This window comes from Phoca vitulina, unplaced genomic scaffold, assembly GCF_004348235.1.
Source record: "Phoca vitulina isolate PV1807 unplaced genomic scaffold, GSC_HSeal_1.0 scaffold31, whole genome shotgun sequence".
Taxonomy (NCBI): Eukaryota; Metazoa; Chordata; class Mammalia; order Carnivora; family Phocidae; genus Phoca; species Phoca vitulina.
In genome coordinates, this window is record NW_022589734.1 from 1,033,081 (window position 1) to 1,053,668 (window position 20,588).

Sequence of the window (20,588 nt, forward strand, 5' to 3'; positions counted from 1 at the left end):
TTATATTTTCAGAGCATTTTATATACCCATATGAAAACGTTTATGAGAGTACTGCTAAAAAATGTTTAATGACAAAAATGTATGCTAGTTTCAGTTTATAGTTAAGCACAATTATTTTAATCATATATTAAGTAAAATACAGCTATGGGGTGCCTGGGCGGCTCAGTCGGTTAAGCATCTGCCTTCGGCTCAGGTCATGATCCCAGAGTCCTGGGATGGAGCCCCACATCAGGCTCCCTGCTCAGCAGGGAACATGCTTCTCCCTCTGCCTCTACCCCTCCCCCCCAACCCCGCTCGTGCTTTTTCTTGCTCTCAAATAAGTAAAAAAATTTTAAAAAAGAGTAAAAAAAGAAAAAGTAAAATACAGCTAACTTTACTTTAGAAACCTAATCTTGGTTTAAAAGCTTGTTGAAATTTATAACTTTTCAGAAAACACATAACACTCTTACACAACTAATAGAATATCCTACAGCACACGATCAAAACAGAAATACATCACCATCTTGTACCAAATCCAGAATTAAGTGTAACCTTTTCTATTTATCCCAAGAAAGCCACATGCAAGGATTGCAGAGACAGGAGAGTGCCTCGGAAAGCTGGCCTACAGCAACAATGTTTGTCTTGCAATGCCAGAATCATTTCTAGAGCCTGCCACTTTCATGGCATACTGATATAGAAAGTCTTAGTAAAACCAAATTATTCTAATACATTTTTAGCACTGAAGGTGAGGCCGACTTTGCTCACTGATGTGAAGCCAGGCTGACCACAGTAATGTGAATGTGCTAAACCCAATGCTACCTGTGTGTGAAAGCACCTTTGAGTATCTTAATTCTTTTTCTTGGCTATGTTTTTGTAAATTTGCTCCAAGTCCTGGTTTATCTCTCAACTTTAACTTACATTATATTCAGCTTTCTCCTCCTAACCACTGAATTCTTCTTCTGTACCTCAAGAAGGTTTTCAAATCCCCCTTTCTTCCAAGAAGTCCCCCTTGACTTGTTGGAATAGTAGTCCTTGAACCACCTCATTTGGGTATGGGGTTTTTATGTGCCTACCCTTCATTCTCTGAGCCATAAAAGCACTTACTTGTCCCTATTTTGCTTAAGTTTTATTATCCTCTGGCACTTATGTGCTTCTCTGAGCTGTGTCACTGATGGAGGGACAGCAGAAAGCATGTTTAGCTGGGAGGAAGAATTGGCCATGGTTAATTTAAGGAGTGATGAAGCCAGACAACTCAGTGACACATCCTGCCCTGGTGGTCTTAAAGTCACTAACCTCTCTCTTAAGCCCTGATTTCCTCATCTGTGAAATGGACATAATACCTTCTAGCTCATAAGGTTGTCAAAAGGCCACTGGGAGGCTAAATGAGGTAATTTGGTGTAATGCCTAGCATACGGTAAGCCCCCAACAAGTAGAGAATTAGCAGAACAGCTGATAAATGCTTTCTGACAATGATTAGACAAATATAAGGTAAACTAGACTTTATTTATTTTGCTCATTAAAACTAGACATAAAAAGTTATATAGCTAATGAAAATGTAGAAATAAAGACCCTTAGGGAAAAAAATGACAATTATATCTTGTATTAAAGACACATTCTTTATTGGACAAATGCTCTGTAGTGGATATTTAAAATAACACAAACATTCAGGACTGTAGATTTGTAATTTAGTTCATCATCATGTTAGATACAATAGTTAACATGCTTAGGAGAGACAATATTCTGTATGTTCCTTAATAAGCTTTATCAAGCACATTTGTAAAAATTAAACTTTCACTTTTAGTTATTATGATTTCCCCCATACACCAAATGAACAAACATAACAACACAAGTCAATTTTAAATAATGGATACTGTATTTGGCTATACTGTACTCTAAAATTACTTATATTAGTAAAGATATTAATTTCAGCCTTAAAAAGGGGGATTCTGTGAGATCCATGGAAACGTTTGCGAATCCTGACACACAGCCAGTGGATAAGAGAATTACTCAGTTTTCTGAGTGAATGGTATGATAAAGTTAGGTAGGGGAAGCTGCCTTTGAAAGAGATCACGGTGCCCTGCACCTATTCTGGTAAACAAAGTTAGCAGCGAATATAGGACAAATAGCATGAGGTTCATCAGCAGTTCCTACTGCTTGGTAACAGAGGAGTGTCTTTGAATCTTCAGAAAACACAGACTCTGCCAAAGCAATGTTCTTTTAGCTACCGAGCAAGACACTTCAAAGGGTAAGGAGTGGTGGAGAGAAACGACATTGTCAGAGGGGCAGGAGTGAACAGGGGTGGGCAGGAGGGCCAGCTGTCACCAGGGGGCCTGCCTTGTTCTTTGGGAGGCAGTGAAGACTGTAGCTATTCCCACCAGCATCTATTGGGGTATCCAAGCTCCACCACAGTAACAAATGGATCCTCAGGGACAGGCAATGCATTGACATGAAAAGACACATTAAATTAAGAGTGAGTGGGACAAAGAAAAGCTACACCGAAAGGTGCTTAATGTTTATTAGCTTGGTGAGAAATAAAAAGTAGGCAGCAAGACACAAAGTTAACTCATGGACATCTGGACCACAAATAATGTACCCAAATATAACATTTTCTTAGGCAAACTGCAAATTTTCTAAAACTCCACTTGAATTAGGAGAGTTAGAGGTATTTGTATGAAATAAAGTTTTTAAGTACAGATGTACAATTTAGGACAGTTAAAGTTCCAAAGATGTCTAAATATAACTTCCCAAATCTTCTTAACAATCTCTCCATGTGTCTTGGAAGCTCCAGACACTAAAAGTCTAATATAGGAGACACTGAAGAACGTCTTAGTTACATCACATGCCATCTCAAAGCACTCCCTGTAAAAGCAGCTCTTCCTGCAGCATTCATCATGCAACATCTAGCTAAGAACATATATATTTAAAGGTATCTTAAAGACATATAGGGCCTAATGTAATAAAAATGACAAAAGTTATTGCTTGGGCATTTCAAGCAAGGTCATTTTGGTTGAAATAAAACATATACAAACATCTTTCTAAGCTACCAATTTGGGGAAAAGAGAGAGAGTGCAAACCTAATGCTTTATATGCCAATACCTTTAGGGCACTTAATAAAGTGATAACAATTTATTACTTGTTATCTTTAGAATGCCCCTTTTTTTGGTGGTATTTATGTCTTCATCATAGTTGAAGAAGCAGCTTGGAAACAGGTGAGCTGCAAGTGCATGCTACTCTTGAACTTGTTCAGCAGCTCTTCCAGTAACCTGAAGGGAGGAGAAGCTATTTTACAACCTGGCAGAGTGAAGATTGCCTAGCAACATAAGAAAACATGCAGGGGAGCCAACTGCCCAGCTTTAGCTTCTGCTTATTGAAGTTATTTACTTATTGATTCTTAACTCAATAACAAGTAAATTAGTCAAAGAAGCTAGTCAAAAGGAATATATATTTATATACATATTTATATTTATATATAAAAATCTCCCTCCTGTCTCCTTTCCCTAGATTAATTAGATTTCTTCCTAAACACATTAATGCTTGGGCCTGTACTTTTTTTAATTCACTTTTTAAAAATTTCAAAAATACTAAAATGTACTCTTTTTGGCATACAGTTCTATGAACACTGATAAACACATATTAGCAACCTAATAACCCCCATAATCAGGACACAGAATAGTTCCATCACCCTCCAAATCCTCTTGTGTTGTCCCTTTGTAGCCACCTTTCTCCTTACCCTCACCCCTCGGCAACTACTGGTCTACTGTCTGGCTCCTCCTATTTTGCATTTTTGTTTTGAACACGTATTGGAGAGTGGTAAACTGAAGTGGTGAATTAAGCACCAGAAGACTCAAGGTCAGTCCTAACTCAGTGGGCAAATTATACTAGTATTTGATAACTCAACTGCTTTCTTTAACTGGTTTGATGTATAATTTTAGGGCCAGAAAGGATCTTAGAGTTCATTTGGTTCAGATGAAGCAACCAAGAAGTGGGCTTAATGATACTGGGGTCAAAAGATTATTTCATGGGTTTAACAATGCCCAAAATTAGAACACCATCTCCATGTGACATTTTCCCAGCCTCACGTGTTCTCTCTGCCCTCTGAGTTTCCATAACACTCATCTATGCAAAATCCCAGAGCCTACACAACGGTTTTCATGTCTATAGACTGAGCAGCCAAATGCAAAGGCAGGTGGACTTCAGTTATGGTTAGTAAAGGAGCAAAGACCTACAATGTTTCCACTACCTCAGTTCAGGGTAGGTTGAGCATTTATGAAATTTGCCTGGCCTACATTTTGTCTCAGGTCAGAATTTCCTGTTTTATGAGTAGCAAAGTTTAAACTCTGGCCAAGACCATTAACATAGTGTTAGTGAAACATATACAATTTCATTATGTCATGTGTATAAATTTACTTTTTTTATTACTTTATGTTATATAAAGCAAAAAGCATACATTGCTGGGTCACTCAAAGGAAAAAATCATCAAGTCCTGCCTTTTACTGGTCTTTTTATATTTCTCTTAGTATTATCTTCTTAAAAATGTAGGACAATAATATAGTTTACTGAGTCAAAATAAACTTTCTTAAAATGTTTTCTAGGGGCGCCTGGGTGGCTCAGTTGGTTAAGCGACTGCCTTCGGCTCAGGTCATGATCCTAGAGTCCTGGGATCGAGTCCCGCATCGGGCTCCCTGCTCGGCAGGGAGTCTGCTTCTCCCTCTGACCCTCCCCCTCTCATGTGCTCTCTCTCTCTCTCTCTCTCTCTCTCTCTCAAATAAATAAATAAAATCTTAAAAAAAAAAAAAAAAAAAAAATGTTTTCTATATTAGTCACTTAAAACAAGAAAAGAACTGATTTCTAAACTGCCATAAACCCAGAGGAAAGGTTTTACCTTATTCTGTCACTTTGAAGACAAGCCAGGTACAGCCAACATAATGCATACTATTCAAGGGCTATTAAGTAGTGCTTTTCCTTAAATCCAAATCATTATCTATTCAAAAAGTACTTTTAGGTAACAAAACGTTGTTCAACACATCTTAACTGGTCCTCGAAAACAGCATACAGAACTTACTTTTTATCTGCTCCGCTTGAAAGCTGAGGCAGGGCTTCTAAAGCCTGTTTAAAACTAGACCTGGAACACAGACAAGCAACATTTAAGTTGAAACATTTCATATTTCTAAGGGGAATTAAGAGCATCATTAAAAATTCTTAAGCATATTTTAAATATAAAGAAACCAGTAAAAGCCAATGAAGCATGTAGAAATATGAGAAAAAGTAAAAGTGAAAAAACAATAGAAAAAGTAAAAGTAAAAGTGAGGGTATAGTGTATAGTTCCCAGGCAGAGGCCTTGTAGGAGTAGGGTCAGAAAAAACTCAACTAGGAAATGAAACAGAACTTGAAAAGCTAAAAGAGAGACTGATTTTGACAAAAGGATGCTACTCATGGTACATGGAAGCTTAATGTGGACATGTTCAATTTTTAAAAAGTCTTTTCAAAACAAAACTGAACTATTAAAGCAACTGGTAAGAAAGGAAGGAAATGAAGTAGAAATAGGGATGATCTTGTGACAGATTATACAAATGAGGACATTTATAGTATTGACATGTACAGGGCCTGATTTACAGCCAATATCTTACATTAATTAAATATAGTCTATAGGATTTAGTTATTATTATATCTAAAATTTGTAGGATAAATGGAGATTGACTGATTGATTTTAATTCAACATCCTCTCTTTTCATGAAAACCTAAAAAGGTGTGAATTAAAAAAGCCCACCAATTTGGTATGCTTAACTTTTTAAAGTAGAAAGTACCAGAAAAGCTACTGAATCAAATAAAAAGCCTTTTAGGGGAAATTATTTGGTAATAACTTATACTGGTCACTAAGGAATAATTTTTAACTTCTCTTCTTTTATAACTTGTTGTCTAAGGGTAAAGAAATAAATGTAATTATTCTTGACTGTAAGGTAGTCTTTGATTTTGTATTAGAAAAACGGATCCTCATCAGTGTACTAGCAAACATATTTTGGGCAATGTTTCTCAAACTAGTGGCAAATATCACAGCAACAAACAGACTACAAAGTCCCAAGAGGATTATAAAAACTGGTAGTGGAAAGCTTCAGTTGTTCCTCGTTAGGGCAAGGGATAGGTTATAGCTTGTGGGCACACTTAGCTCCCTTTCCAATACGAAATTGACTTTCCTCTTTCCTGATGTAGAGAGGAGTCTCCACTGTTATCTCTACCATCATCTTAAACCTCTTCTCAATTAATCAAAAGAAATGTAATGCTATTATTCTTTATTTTTACATTTTGACAATAATGATGATCATGAAGATGATACCACTGATTATTTGTAGACCAAGAGTCTAGAAGGTAACTTGGCATATTTTTAATTTAATTTCCCCAAAACTTTGCCTAGAAAGTATTTATTATTTTTCTTTCATAGATGAGGAACTTAGGCTCTGAAAGTTTAAATTAATAGCAATAAATACCTAGGTACTTACACAAAGCAGGCACCCACATCAGATAGGGACTGAGTGGAGTGCCCTCCATCATTTATTATTTAATACTTTATGTAGAAAAATGATGGCTGGGAAAAGGTGTGGCTAAAAAACTAACGTGGGAACCATCTAGAAATGGCTTCTGGTCAGCCATCATGAACAGGAATAAGAAGCTAACTTCATTCGTTAGGAAAAACTTTTAAAAGTCTTTTCAGTTGTAATAAACACAGTAAAATTGATGGTATAAGCCATGTCATCAAAAGCTTGGAAATGAATAAGTATATCACACAAAGTGTCCTGAAACATTTCACTTGTATACTACTTGGACATTACCAATATAACCCAGTATATTTCCTAGGTACTATTGACAATGGAGTAAACAATTTTGTATAGGCAAGTAGTTAGTGATGTTTCAGTTCACCTACTGATATTTCAATGATAGGAAATCCTGACTTTCATTCAAAACAGCTAAAAATTATCATCAAATTTCCACTACAAAATTTTGTAGAGAAACCACAAGCCTTCCTCTTATGCTGATACTTACAATGCTTAAACTGTCCCTCAGAGTCTGCTATGAATAGATTAAGATTCAATTCTTATTTTCTCCTTTTTGCAAGAAGTATATAATGCTCCGATTTATCATTATGAGATTAAGATTTATCTTACTGAATGAAAACATAAAATCATATTAAGTCTTTTTTCCTTTATATTATGCTACAAAGAACCAGTATTAGGGGGCTTTAGCTTTTTATGCTTTTTAGCTTTTAAAAATTAATCAAATATAAACTTTATCACTTTACAATCATGAGCACTCAGTCTGATCAGTTATCTTTACAAAGGATTTTATATACTAATAAGCTTTATTTTATTTTATTTTATTTTATTTTATCTTTTTATTATGTTCAGTTAACCAGCATATAAGTTTTTGATGTAATGTTCAATGATTCATTAGTTGCGTATTACTTTATTTTTAATGAAGCACTCAGAACAAAAACATTTAGCATCTCACTTGCTTTCAGGCGTCAGGTGAACAGCCACAGTATCCCTCAAAGCACAGATTTCAAGCCGTGCCTAAACATGAGAAAAGGACAAAGTGACCATAGGGAACTGCATCAATTATTAAATTGAAACAAGCGGACAGTCTCCAGCCTGCTTACTGCAGGGACAAGGTTGACAGAAGACCACTGGCATGTAGTTATCCCCCACCTACCATGGTGACTATTAATTATGAACAGACTTTCTAAAACACTCCAAAGAAATCAGTTATGACAAAATATTCTTTTATTGAAAATTAACTTAGAGTCAAGTATGACTGTGTGAAGGCAGGCAGTCAGATATCTTGTTATAAAAAGGTTCAACCTATGCAAGGATTTTCCAGAAAGCTGTATTACCAGTAATTTTTCCTTTAGTCTGTTTGTGAGAAGAAGCAAAATTTGAAACACTGTCCCTAGATTATTGCCCCACACAACAGATTTAAGAAAAAATGGATTGGCTTACTTCCTTATACCTATGCCCTTTTGGGCATACTGACTTTAATCTCAAAAGCTAAAATAAAGCTCTGCAGATTTAATGCAATGTCTATTAAAATCACAGCTGGCTTTGTTTGTTTGGTGATTGTTTTTTATAAAAATTGACAAGTTGATTCAAACAGACAAAACCATCTTGAGAAAGAGTAACACAGATAGAGAAACACTTTCTGATATCAAAACTTTCTATAAATCTATAATAAGATAGTGTGGCACTCCTATATGGACAGAAATACAGATCAGTAGAATAGGAAGAACGAGAGACAGACTAGTACATATGAGGAACACAAATCCCCATAGCAACTGGCTTGGAAAGCAAGAGGGGCCAAATTTTGTAAGTTTTTGCAACCAGCAGGTGGGAAGCCTAAAGTTTCAAAGCTCAGCGGACTTGGCTGAGATAGACTCTGCAGGGCATTATGCTGCTCTTGGAGAGAAGGCTGGCAAACAACCTGGATACAGACTGCGAACAGTGATCTGAAGAGCACCTGGGGCACACAGTGGGGAGGCTATTTGCTCACTTGGAGTACGTCCCAGAGAGAGGGTGTTCAAAAGACACCCCTCAAGGAAACAAAGGAAATGGCATGTGCCATTTCCCTCCCCTGCCCATCACCATAAACACAGGGCTGCCTGTGGGAACAAGCATAGCACCACACTCACTACCTAACTTGCTTACACCAAGCCCTCTCCCCCAAGTTCGTGTGGAACCACTCTTCCCAATCATGCTTGCCTTAGTCCCAATGTGGTGGGTCTCCTCCCTAAGAACACTGGCTCAAATCCCTGCCAACACCATGTCTTCCCACCTGGGAGTTTTGCACAGCCTCAGTTCTGGCAGTGGTGGCAACAGGTCTCAGTTCATAAGCAGACAAGAGCATACCTAGTTAAAATGTGCCACGTTAAGGTCAGGGACCACACCCTGCCCAAAAAGGAGTCACTGCAGACAACTGGCCTGAAGGATAAAGCAGCCAAGACAAAACAGCAGATCACATGCAGCATATCCAGGAGATACTCCTGGAAGTGCCAGGCCCTGGAACAGTAGACACTACAAAGCAGGGCACTATAGGTCCTCTTCTACATTAGGCCATTACCCTCAAGAAAAGGAGACATAGCTGACTTTCCTAAAATCAAGAAACAGGCACAGAGACTTAGAAAAAATTACAACACCAAGAAATTTGTCACAAATGAAAGAATAGGACAAGGCCACGGCTGGAGGTCTAAGCAAAACAGACATAAGTAAAATGCCTGATTGAGTATTTAAAGCAATGATCGTAAGGGTACTCACTGGACTTGAGAAGAGAGTGGAAGGTATCAGAGAGACCCTTAACACAAAGATAAAAAAGAACTAATCAGATGTGGTTTTGGAAACACATCATGCTGCTGGGGTGGGGAAGGAGCTGCAGTTATGGAGAAGGGTGAGAGACTAGCACATATGAGGAAAACAAATCCTGCAAGAGATGAGATTAGAAACATGTTTGATGGAATGAACAGTAGGCTGGAAGAAGCAGAGGAATGAATAATGACCTAGAAGACAGAGTAATGGAAAGTAATCAAGCTGAAAGAGAAAGGGAATTATGCAAAATGAGAACAGACTTAGGGAACTCAGTGACTCCATCAAACAAAGTAACATTTGTATTATAGGAGACCAAGAAAACAGAAAAGGGAGCAGAAAATTTATTTGAAGAAATAGTAGCTGAAAACTTCCTTAATCTGGGGAAGGAAACAGATATCTGGATCCAGGAGGCACAGAAAACCCAAAACAAAATCAACAAAAGCACACCCATGCCAAGATATGTTGTAATTAAATTGGCAAAATATAGTGACAAAGAAAAAAAAAATTAAAAGCATCAAGACAAAAGAAGACAGTAACATACAAGGGAAACCCCATAAGGCCAGCAGGGGATTTTTCAGCAGAAATGTGGCAGGCCAGGGGCACCTGGATGGCTCAGTCAGTTAAGTGTCTGCCTTCTGTCCAGGTCATGATCTCAGGGTCCTGGGATCGAGGCCCATGTCGGGCTCCCTGCTCTGTAGGGAATCTGCTTCTCCTTCTGCTCTCTGCCTACACTCATGCTCTCTTTCTCTCTCTCAAATAAATAAATAAAATCTTTTAAAAAAACAAAAAGAAAAGAAATGTAGCAGGCCAGAAGGCAGTGGCATTATATATCCAAAATGCAAAATGGGAAAAATCTGCAGCCAACAATATTCTATCCAGCAAGGCTATCATTCAGAATAGAAGGAGAGATAAGCAGTTTCCCAGACAAAGAGAAACTGAAGGAGTTCATGACCACTAAACCAGCCATGCAAGAAATAGTTAAGGAGATTCTGAGTGGAGAGACCAAAAGTGACAGTACGAAGGTAGGAAACACAAAAGCAGTAAAAATGAATAATTCTGTAAAAAATCAGTCAACGAACTCATTAAAAAAAAAAAAGGATGATGTGACATATGACACCATATACCTAAAATGTGGGGAGGGGAGGAGTAAAGAATGGGTTCAAACTTAAATGACCATCAACTCAATATAAATTGCTATATGCACAAGATGTTATATAAAACCTAATGGTAACCACAAATCAAAAAGCACTAATAAATATGCAAAGAATAAAGAGAAAGAAATCCAATTATATCACTAAAGACAACCAGCAAACCATGAAAGAAAGACAAGAAAGGGTCAGACAAAATCTTCAGAAACAACCACAAAACAATAAAATGTCAATAAATACATATCTATCAATAATTACTTTGAGTATAAATGGACTAAATGCTCCAATCAAAAGACACAGGGTGACAAAATGGATAAAAAAAGCAAGACCCACCTATATGCTGCCTAAAAGAAACGAATTTTAGACCTAAAGACACCTGCACATTGAAAGTGAGGTGACAGAGAAATATCTGTCATGCATATGGATGTCAAAAAAAAGCCAGGGCGCCTGGGTGGCTCAGTTGGTTAAGCGACTGCCTTTGGCTCAGGTCATGATTCTGGAGTCCCAGGATCGAGTCCCACCGTCGGGCTCCCTGCTCGGCGGGGAGTCTGCTTCTCCCTCTCCCGCTTCCCCCCTCTTGTGCTCTCTCTCTCTCTCACTCTCTCTCTCAAATAAAAAAAAAAAAAGCCAGTATAGCAATACTTATTTCAGACAAAAACAGACTTTAAGACAAAGACTGTAACAAGAGACAAAGAAGGACACTGTATAATAATAGAGGAGATAATCCAACAAGAAGATATAATAATTCTATATATCTATGCACTCAACATGGGAGCACCCAAATACATAAAACAGTTAATAACAAACATAAAGAACTAATTGATAATGATACAGTAATAGTAGGAGACTTTAACACCCCCCAATTACATCAATGGACAGATCATCTAAATAGAAAATCAACAAGGAAACAATGGCTTTGAATGACACACTGGACCAGATGGATTTACAGCAGAGTAGACATTCTTTTCAAGTGCACACGAACATTCTCCAGAATAGATCACATATTAGCCCATAAAACAAGCCTCAACAAATTCAAAAAGACTAAAGTCATATGATGCATCTTTTCTGACCACAATACAATGAAACTAGAAATCAACCACAAGAAAAAAATCTGGAAATAACACAAATATATGGGGTTAAATAATATGTGACTAAACAATGAATGGGTCAACCAGGAAATCAAAGAACTAAGAAAGTACACAGAAACAAATGAAAATGAAAACACAATGAGACAAAATATCTGGAATGCAGCAAAAATGGTCCTAAGAGGGAAGTATACAGCAATACAGGCCCACCTCAAGAAGCAAGAAAAATCTCAAAACAAACAACCTACCTACCCTAAAGGAGCTAGAAAAAGAACAACAAACAAAATCTAAAACCAGCAGAAGGAAGGAAATAATAAAGACCAGAGCAGAAATGAATGATATAGAAACTAAAAAAACAACAGAACAGATCAATGACACCAGGAGCTGGTTCTTTGAAAAACTCAGTAAAACAGACTTATCAACAAAAAAAGAAAAAGGACTCAAATAAAATCACAAATGAGAGGAGAAATAACCAACAGCACAGAAATACAATTATAAGAGAATACTATGAAAAACCTATATATGCCAACAAATTGGACAACCTGGAAGAAATGGATAAATTCCTAGAAACATATAAGCTACCAAAACCGAAACAACTCCCACAAAGCAAAAGCCCAGTACCAGATGGCTTCGCAGATGAATTCTACCAAACATTTAAAGAAGAGTTAATACCTATTCTTCTCAGACTATTCCAAAGAATAGAAAAGGAAGGAAAGCTTCCAAATTCATTTACGAGGCCAGCATTTCCTTTAAACCAACACCAGATAAAGACAGGACTAAAGAGAACTACAGGCCAATATCTCTGATGAACATACATGCAAAAATCCACAACAAAATACTGGCAAACAGAATCCAACAATACATTAAAAAAGTCATTCATGATGATCAAGTGAGATTTATTCTTGGGTTGCCAGGGTAGTTCAATATTTGCAAATCAATTAACATGATACATAACATCAATAAGAGAAAGGATAAGAACCGTGACAAAGTGCAATTTCCATTCATGATAAAAACCCTCAACAAAGTAGGTTTAGAAGGAACATATCTCAACATAATAAAGGCCATATATGAAAAACCCACAGCTAAGATCATCATCAAGGGGGAAAAACTGAGAACTTTTCCTCTAAGGTCAGGAACAAGACAAGGATGTCGATTCTCACCACTTTCATTCAACATATTACTGGAAGTCCAAGCCACAGTAATCAGAAAACAAAAAGAAATAAAAGTCACCTAAATCCATAAGGAAGAAGTAAAAATTTTACTATTTGCAGATGATACTACAGATAGAAAACCTGAAAGACTTCACCACAAAACTGCTAGAACTGATACACAAATTCAGTAAAGTGGCAGGGTACAAAATCAAGGTACAGAAATCTGTTGCAGTTCTATATACTGATAATGAAGCAGCAGAAAGAGAAATTAAGGAATTGATACCATTTACAACTGCACCCAAAATAATAAGATATCTAGGAATAAACCTAACCAAAGAAGTGAAAGACCTGTACTCTTAAAACTATAAAACAATGATACAAGAGATTGAAGATGACACAAAGAAATGGAAATACATTCCATGCTCATGGATTGAAAGAACAAATACTGTTAAAACATTTATACTATCCAAAGCAATCTACACATTTAATGCAATCCCTATCAAAATACCAATAGCATTTTTTGCAGAGCTAGAACAAACAATCCTAAGATTTGTATGGAATCACAAAACACCTCAAATAGTCAAAGCAATCTTGAAAAAGAAAAGCAAAGCTAGAGGCATCACAATTCCAGACTTCAAGTTATATTACAAAGCTGTAGTGATCAAAACAGTATGATACTGGCATAAAAACAGACATACAGATCACAGAACAGAATAGAAAACCCAGGAAAAAACCCACATCTACATGGTCAATTAATCTTCAACAAAGCAAAAAAGAATATCGAGTAGGAAAAAGTCCCTTCAACAAATGGTTGTTGGGGAAACTGGACAGCAACATGCAAAAGAATGAAACTGGACCTCTTTCTTATACCATACCCAAAAATAAATTAAAAATGAATTAAAAACCTAAATGTGAGACCTAAAACCATAAAAATCCTAGAAGAGAACACAGTTAGTAACTTCATTGACATCAGCGGTAGTACACTTTGTCTACATAGGTCTCCTGAGGCAAGGGAAACAAGAGCAAAATAAACTACACCAAAATAAAAAGCTTCTACACAGCAAGGGAAACAATCAAGAAAATTAAAATGCAACCTACAGGATGGGAGAAGATATTTGCAATGACATATTTGATAAAGGGTTAGTATCCAAAATCTATAAAGAACTCATACAATTCAACACCCAAATACCAAATAATCTAATTAAAAAATGGGCAGAAGACATGAACATTTTTCCAAAGAAGACACAGATATGGCTAATAGGCACATGAAAAGATGCTTAACATCACTCATCATCAGGGAAGTGGAAATTAAAACCTCACAATGAGGTATCACCTCACACCTGTGAGAATGGCTAAAATAACACAAGAAACAACAGATAGAGAAAAAGGAACTCTCTTGCACAGCTGGTAAGAATGTTAACTGGTGCAGCCAATATGAAAACAGTATGGAGGTTCTTCAAAAAGTTAAAAATAGAACTACCCTACGATCCAGCAATTGCACTACTGGGTATTTACTCAAAGAATACAAAAGCACTAATAAAGGGATAGGTGCAACCCTATGTTTACTGTGGCATTATTTAAAATAGACAAATTATAGAAGTAGCCCGAGTGTCCATCAATTGATGAATGGGTAAAAAGGATGTGGTATACACACACACACACACACACACACACACAGTGGAATATTATTCAGCCACAAAAATGAATGATATCTTGCCATTTGCAATGACATGGATAGAGCTAGAGAGAATTATGCAAAGTGAAATACGAGAAAGAGAAATACCATACGATTTCACTCATATGTGGAATTTAAGAAAACAAAGGAGCAAAGGGTTAAAAAAGAGAGAGTGAAAAACCAAGAAATAGACTCTTACATATAGAGAACAGATTGCTGGTTACCAGAGGGGAGGAGGTGAGGGAAGGTTAAATAGGTGATGGGGATTAAAGAGTGCACTTGTCATCATGAGCACTGGGTATTGTATGGAAGTGTTGAATCACTACATTGTACACCTGAAACTAATACAACACTGCATGTTACTATACTGGAATTAAAATAAAAACTTAAAAAAAAAAGTAAAAGCAACAAAAGAAAAAACTGATAAATTAGACTTCATCAAAATTAAAAACTTATGTGCTGCAACCTATAGCTTCAAGAAAGTAAAAAACAGGTGCGCCTGGGTGGCTCAGTCATTAAGCATCTGCCTTCGGCTCAGGTCATGATCCCAGAGTCCTGGGATTGAGCCCCGCATCGGGCTCCCTGCTCCACGGGAAGCCTGCTTCTCCCTCTCCCACTCCCCCTGCTTGTGTTCTCTCTTTCGCTGTCTCTCTCTCTGTCAGATGAATAAAATCTTAAAAAAAAAAAGAAAAAGAAAGAAAGTAAAAACCCACAGAATGAGATACCACTTCACACACACTAAGATGGCTAGAATCAGTAAGATAGATAGTACAAGTATTGGCGAGGATGTGGAGAAATTGGGATCTTTATACCTTGCTGTTAGGAAAGTAAAACGGGACAGTCAGTTTAAAAACAGTCTGGCCGTTCATCAAAAGATTAAACATAAGGTAACCATTTGATTTAGCGATTCCCCTTCTAAGTATATACCCAAGAGAAATTAAAATATATAAAAATGTGTATGTGAATGATCTTCTTATTAGGTAAAAAGCAGAAACAACATGAATGTCCATCAAATGAAGAGCTGATAAAGAAAATGTGGTATATTTATACAATGAAATATTATCAAAAGAAATGAAGTACTGGTACATGCTACAACCTATATGAATCTTGCAAACATTATGCTAATAAGTAAAAGCAGCCAGTCACAAAAAGCCATATTCATATGGTTCCATTTATATGAAAGTTTCAGAATAGGCAAATCAGAGGGATAGAAAATCATGGAGGGGCATGTGGGTGGCTCAGTCAGTTAAGCATCTGACTTCGGTTCAGGTCATGATCTCAGGGTCCTGGGATCGAGCCCCACATTGGACTCTCTGCTCAACAGGGAGTCTGCTTGCCCCTCTCCCTCTGCTCATGCTCTCTCTCTAATAAATAAATCTTTTAAAAAGGAAGGGAAGGGAAGGGGAGGGGAGGGAGGGAGGGAAGGGAAAAGAAAAAGAAAAAAAATCATGGAGACAGAACGCAGAATACTGCTTGTCTGTGGCTGGGAAGGGAGGTTGGAAGGACAATAGAGAGTGGCTGCTAATGGGTCCAAGGTTTCTTTCTAAGGTGCAATATTCTAAAGGTGATTGTGTTGATGGCTGCACACCTCTGTCAACATAGAAAAAAAAATCACTGAATTGTGTATACTTTTTACCTTGTAGCCAACACTGTATGGCAGGTAAGCTATAGCTGCATAAAACTTTTAAGAATAAAAAAAGGTAACCTAAAGCTTAAACTTCTTTGCAAGCTTGAAAAAGTGACTTTACATACAGATCAATTGTCTTCAGAGCTTCTGAAGAGGCTCTGAATGAGGAAGCCCACAGCTTACACTCTCTACCTTTGACTCAGGTACCTACCATATGTGTGATGCTCAGGAGACTATTTAAAAGAGACAGCCTTTCTTCTCCAGCAATGCATAAAACATAAAACAATGATAGGAGACATGGCTAGTCTTTTAAATAAGAGTTAATTAGAAATTCTGTAACCAATCTAGTGAAACTTTTTCTGTTTGGAAAGCAGTAGGTTGGTTTCATTTTTCAGTGCCTTAGAAGCCTAGAAAATAGTTTGTAACTAGAAAGCAAATATATGGCGGTTTGTCTCTATTATTTATACTGTAGTATATATAGAAACAGATCTACAAAGAGAGTATCAAACACAAAGAATAAGATAGAACTTTTAACTGAATATTGTAGAAGGATTAAATCACTGTAAAATTAATCTTTGTGCCCAAATTTTATTCAAAGTGATAGGTGTTTTAATTAACCTATGAATTATGCCAACTATAAAAGCTGTGGTTATTTATAAAATACACATAGAACTGTACACCAGAAACTGTCATGTTAAAAGATGAGCTAAAATCACCAAACTATCATTGCACTCCTCTCTAAACTGGCTCTCAGGAAGGTTCTGAGAAGACTGATGCATTGGCCCTTATTTTTTTTAAGATTTTATATATTTTATTTGTCAGAGAGAGAGAGAGAGAGAGCACAAGCAGGGGGCGCGGCAGACAGAGGGAGAAGCAGGCTCCCCACTGAGCAAGGAGGCGGATATGGGCCTCGATCCCAGGACCCTGGGATGATGACCTGAGCCAAAGACAGATGCTTAACCCACTGAACCACCCAGGTGTCCCGATGCATTGGCCCTTATGTAAGTGATTATTACAGGTTAACGTGTAATCCCTCTGAGTTATCCGCCCAAAAGAAAATAGCCTAACACAGTGATTCCCAGTGGGAGAGGGTGAAATGGGGCAGGGGTTAGATATATTTGAACTTTCCAATATAGAAATAACTGCCCAGTTCCTAGGAGGCCAGTAGTCTCATGGACATGCATGTATCAAAGAAGCCCTCCAGCTAAATCTGATCTCTCTTCCTAACCCTTCCCTGCTAGCTTTGAGAGAATTTAGCCATCAGGCCCCTCCCTAGTAATCTCAACCACCCAGAGGAAAGCACTATCCTGAGACTTTTTCCACCATAGATAGTTTTATCTGTTTGAGAATTTCATGTGAGTGAAACCCATACAGTATGTGAGCTTTTGTGTAAGCCTTCCTTCACTCAGATGAATGCTCCTGAGATTTATCCAGGTGGTACCAGTAATCTGTCCTCTTTAGTGCCGAATTGTATTTGGTTATATGAACATATCACAGTTTGTTTATTCTACTGATCGGTACCTGGGCTGTTTCCAGCTTTTGGCCATTATGTTTTCAGTCCTCTTGGTTAAATACATAGGATTGGAACGGCTGGGTCATAGGGTATGTTTAGTTTCTTTCTTTCTTTCTTTTTTTTTTTTTAAAGCAAGAGCTTTTCTTGTCACTGTACTATTTTACACTCCCAACAATGCGCAAGACCTCTAGTTTCTCTTCAGTCTTGCCAACACTTGGTATTTAAGTCTTTAATTTTCTTCATTCTGGTGGATGTGTAATGGTATATTATTGTAGTGCTAATTTTCATTTCTCTGATAACTAATGATGTTGACCATCCTTTTATTTTATTTTATAAATTAAATGATTAGCCATTCTGACTCTTCTAGAAATAAAATTACATGTATGCTAGACTTTTTGATGTTGTCCCAGAGGTCTCTGAAGTTTTTATTTTTTTCCCAATGATTCTTTTCTCTGTTCTTCATATTGGGTAATTTCTGTTGATTTACAAATTCACTGACTTTCTCTTTTGTCCTGTCTAATCTGCTGTTATTCACATCCAGTAGACTTAAAAAAATTCATATATTGTATTTTTCCATTCCAGAATTTCCATTTAGTTCCTTTTTTGGGGTTTCTATTTTTCTGCTGAGATTGCCTAACTATTTCATTCATTATGAGCATGAATAGTCTCCTTTACATCACTGTACACAGCTGCTTTAAAGTCCTTGTCTTCAAAATCCAACATCTGTGTTATCTCAAGATTGGTCTCAGATTGCTTTTTTATTGAGAATGGGTCATATTTTCCTGTTTTATTCTGTTTGTGCATTTCATGTAAATTTGGATTGTTTCCTGGACACTGTCAATATTATGTGTGGAGACTCTGGATTCTAGAATATGCCCCTGAAGAGGACTGATCTTTGTTTTGTTTGTTTTAGCAAGGAATTAACTTATTTGGACTCAAACTGAAAACTCTTGGCTCTTGGGCAGCACTTCAATTCTTACTTCAGTTCTTCTAGCCTAACTGGGCTGGCTGAAGTAGAGATTGACCACACACGTGTAGCTCAGGGGTCAACTAGTGACTTAGGCAGTGTATACACAAAATTTATGGCTTTTTCTTTCTGCTCTCTGGGATACCTCACTTTCCTGTAATTGTGGATGCCCTGAAGCCTATTCTTCAAGCCAAAATGATAGCAGGTTTTGTGAAGTTGTAGGCATCCCTTGGCCTGCCTTGAGGCTAAAATCTGTAAAAAGTGAAAAATTCCTCAAGTGCCATTTCTTCCAGAATCATTCAGTGATGGTCATTCTCCAGTATCTTCAGGTTTTGGTTTTTATACTTTTTATTTTTCTACATTACTCAAGATTATAGTTGTTATCTGTAGGGAGTTGGCCTGACAGAAACTTCCTCAGCCACTACTGGAAGCAAAACTGCCAGTACTTTTAAAAAACACATTTGCAATGCTCTAGATCACTGCAGTTCACAGGCAGCAAGTAACTCTCCCATATGCGTGCATACCCTGGCTGCTATCCGTTTGATTATATACATACCAAGAAGTATCTGGTTTATAGAAGTTCTATTAGTTATAATTATGTAATTTAAAAAACTACAACATAAACCAATGGATTATGAGAACAAAGGGACTGTTGTCATTTCTATGAAAACCGCACTGAATGGTTTGAAAAGATTTATTAAAAGTCACTAAAAACTTCCTGTGAAACTGAATTTAGTGAAGACAGTTGTAAACTAAAAAAAAAAAAAAAGCACACAACTTTAGAAGGAATCTGCATTCAGATAATTTCACAAGAGTCATTAAGGTCTTGCTCTACTCCAAAGAAACAGAAACTCTAAAACTTATAGACAATGCATGGGTATGGCTTATAAAAAAGATATGATAGTAGATGATAAATCAGCAGATACATCAAAAAAACAAAAAACAAAAAACACCCCAAAACCTGTCTGTATATCATAAGATTGATGATTAAAAATACATTTATATGTTTTAAATGAAATAAAAGTTCAACATGGAACTGAATTATTTTGGTACCTGTAATGCTCCATTTTTACTGAAGGATGAAACACACTGCATCAGTCGACTTAGCTCTTCAGAAACTGCTTCCACCACCTTGGATAGAACTCGAGGTACCAATTCTTTGGAAATAGTGAACACCTGATGGAAGGGTTTAAAGTAAGAAGAAATGATGCATTATGGGAACATTTCCTGACTTGAATTTGTTAAAAACAAAGAAATGCACAAAACGAAGTAACTCACTAAGTCATATTTTTAAAGGATCATAATTATGAATGAAAGGAAGATATAGACTTATACTTAAGTTGTATTAAGTGATTCATGCCAAAACTAATCCTCTTAAAATATATTGGCAAATATAATTCTGAAAGGTATTGTTGATATTGACAAACTAAAAATAGTTTCAAAGATTTCTTCTTCCTCTTGCCCTTTTCACAAAAAGAAATATTTAAAGAGGAAATTATAGAAATAAAAATATACTGTGTCAATTTTTTACCACAATTAAAAGAAAAACATACTGGGTCAGACTCTTCTTAGATCAAAACAAACACCATATCATACTGGGCACTTTACTGTGTATTGGACAACAAAGTCCCCAGTTTTACTATTTGCTGAATTTAATATGTATTTCCTTTCATTTGACATAAAACATTATTTTCAAACTTTGAATCTTGATATTTTCAGGCTAAGAGCTATTATATTTGATAATGTGGTGAAACATTTTACTATGCTGATTTATAAATTTGTCAAGTTAAGATCATGTAGGAAATACTAAATAATAAACATTATGAATGAAATTCTACTTTCAGTCATTGAGAAAAATTAAATACAAATCATGGTTATTGATAGTGAACATTAATAAAAGCTGCCTCTTTAAGAATCACAATCATCACTAAAAATGCCTACATATTTTGCAATTCCTCTGACTACCACCTGTCCATCTACCACAGAAATGCTTTCACTGACTGATGATTTAATTTTATCCTCTAATTTTACTGGAAGCTAACATAATAAGAAAGCATTTGTATATCTTTGATAAAATCATGATAAAAATAATTTTAAAA

General features: G+C 36.6%; 1 protein-coding gene across 4 annotated transcripts in view; it reads right to left on the reverse strand.

Moving 5' to 3' along the window:
* Window positions 1-433: 433 nt before the first annotated feature.
* Window positions 434-20,588, reverse strand: part of EXOC2 (exocyst complex component 2) — a 260,110-nt gene continuing 239,955 nt past the window's right edge. For 3 of the 4 annotated variants that reach the window (XM_032424944.1, XM_032424945.1, XM_032424946.1), the window contains 4 exons: window positions 19,543-19,665; window positions 7,480-7,541; window positions 5,042-5,101; window positions 435-3,242 (listed from right to left, as the gene is read on the reverse strand). In XM_032424944.1, the coding sequence (XP_032280835.1) occupies window positions 3,149-3,242; window positions 5,042-5,101; window positions 7,480-7,541; window positions 19,543-19,665 (339 nt within the window). In that variant the 3' untranslated portion in view covers window positions 435-3,148. Of the gene's footprint in view, window positions 3,243-5,041; window positions 5,102-7,479; window positions 7,542-19,542; window positions 19,666-20,588 lie in introns of all 4 variants that reach the window. The other variant, XM_032424947.1, reaches the window with a different exon arrangement.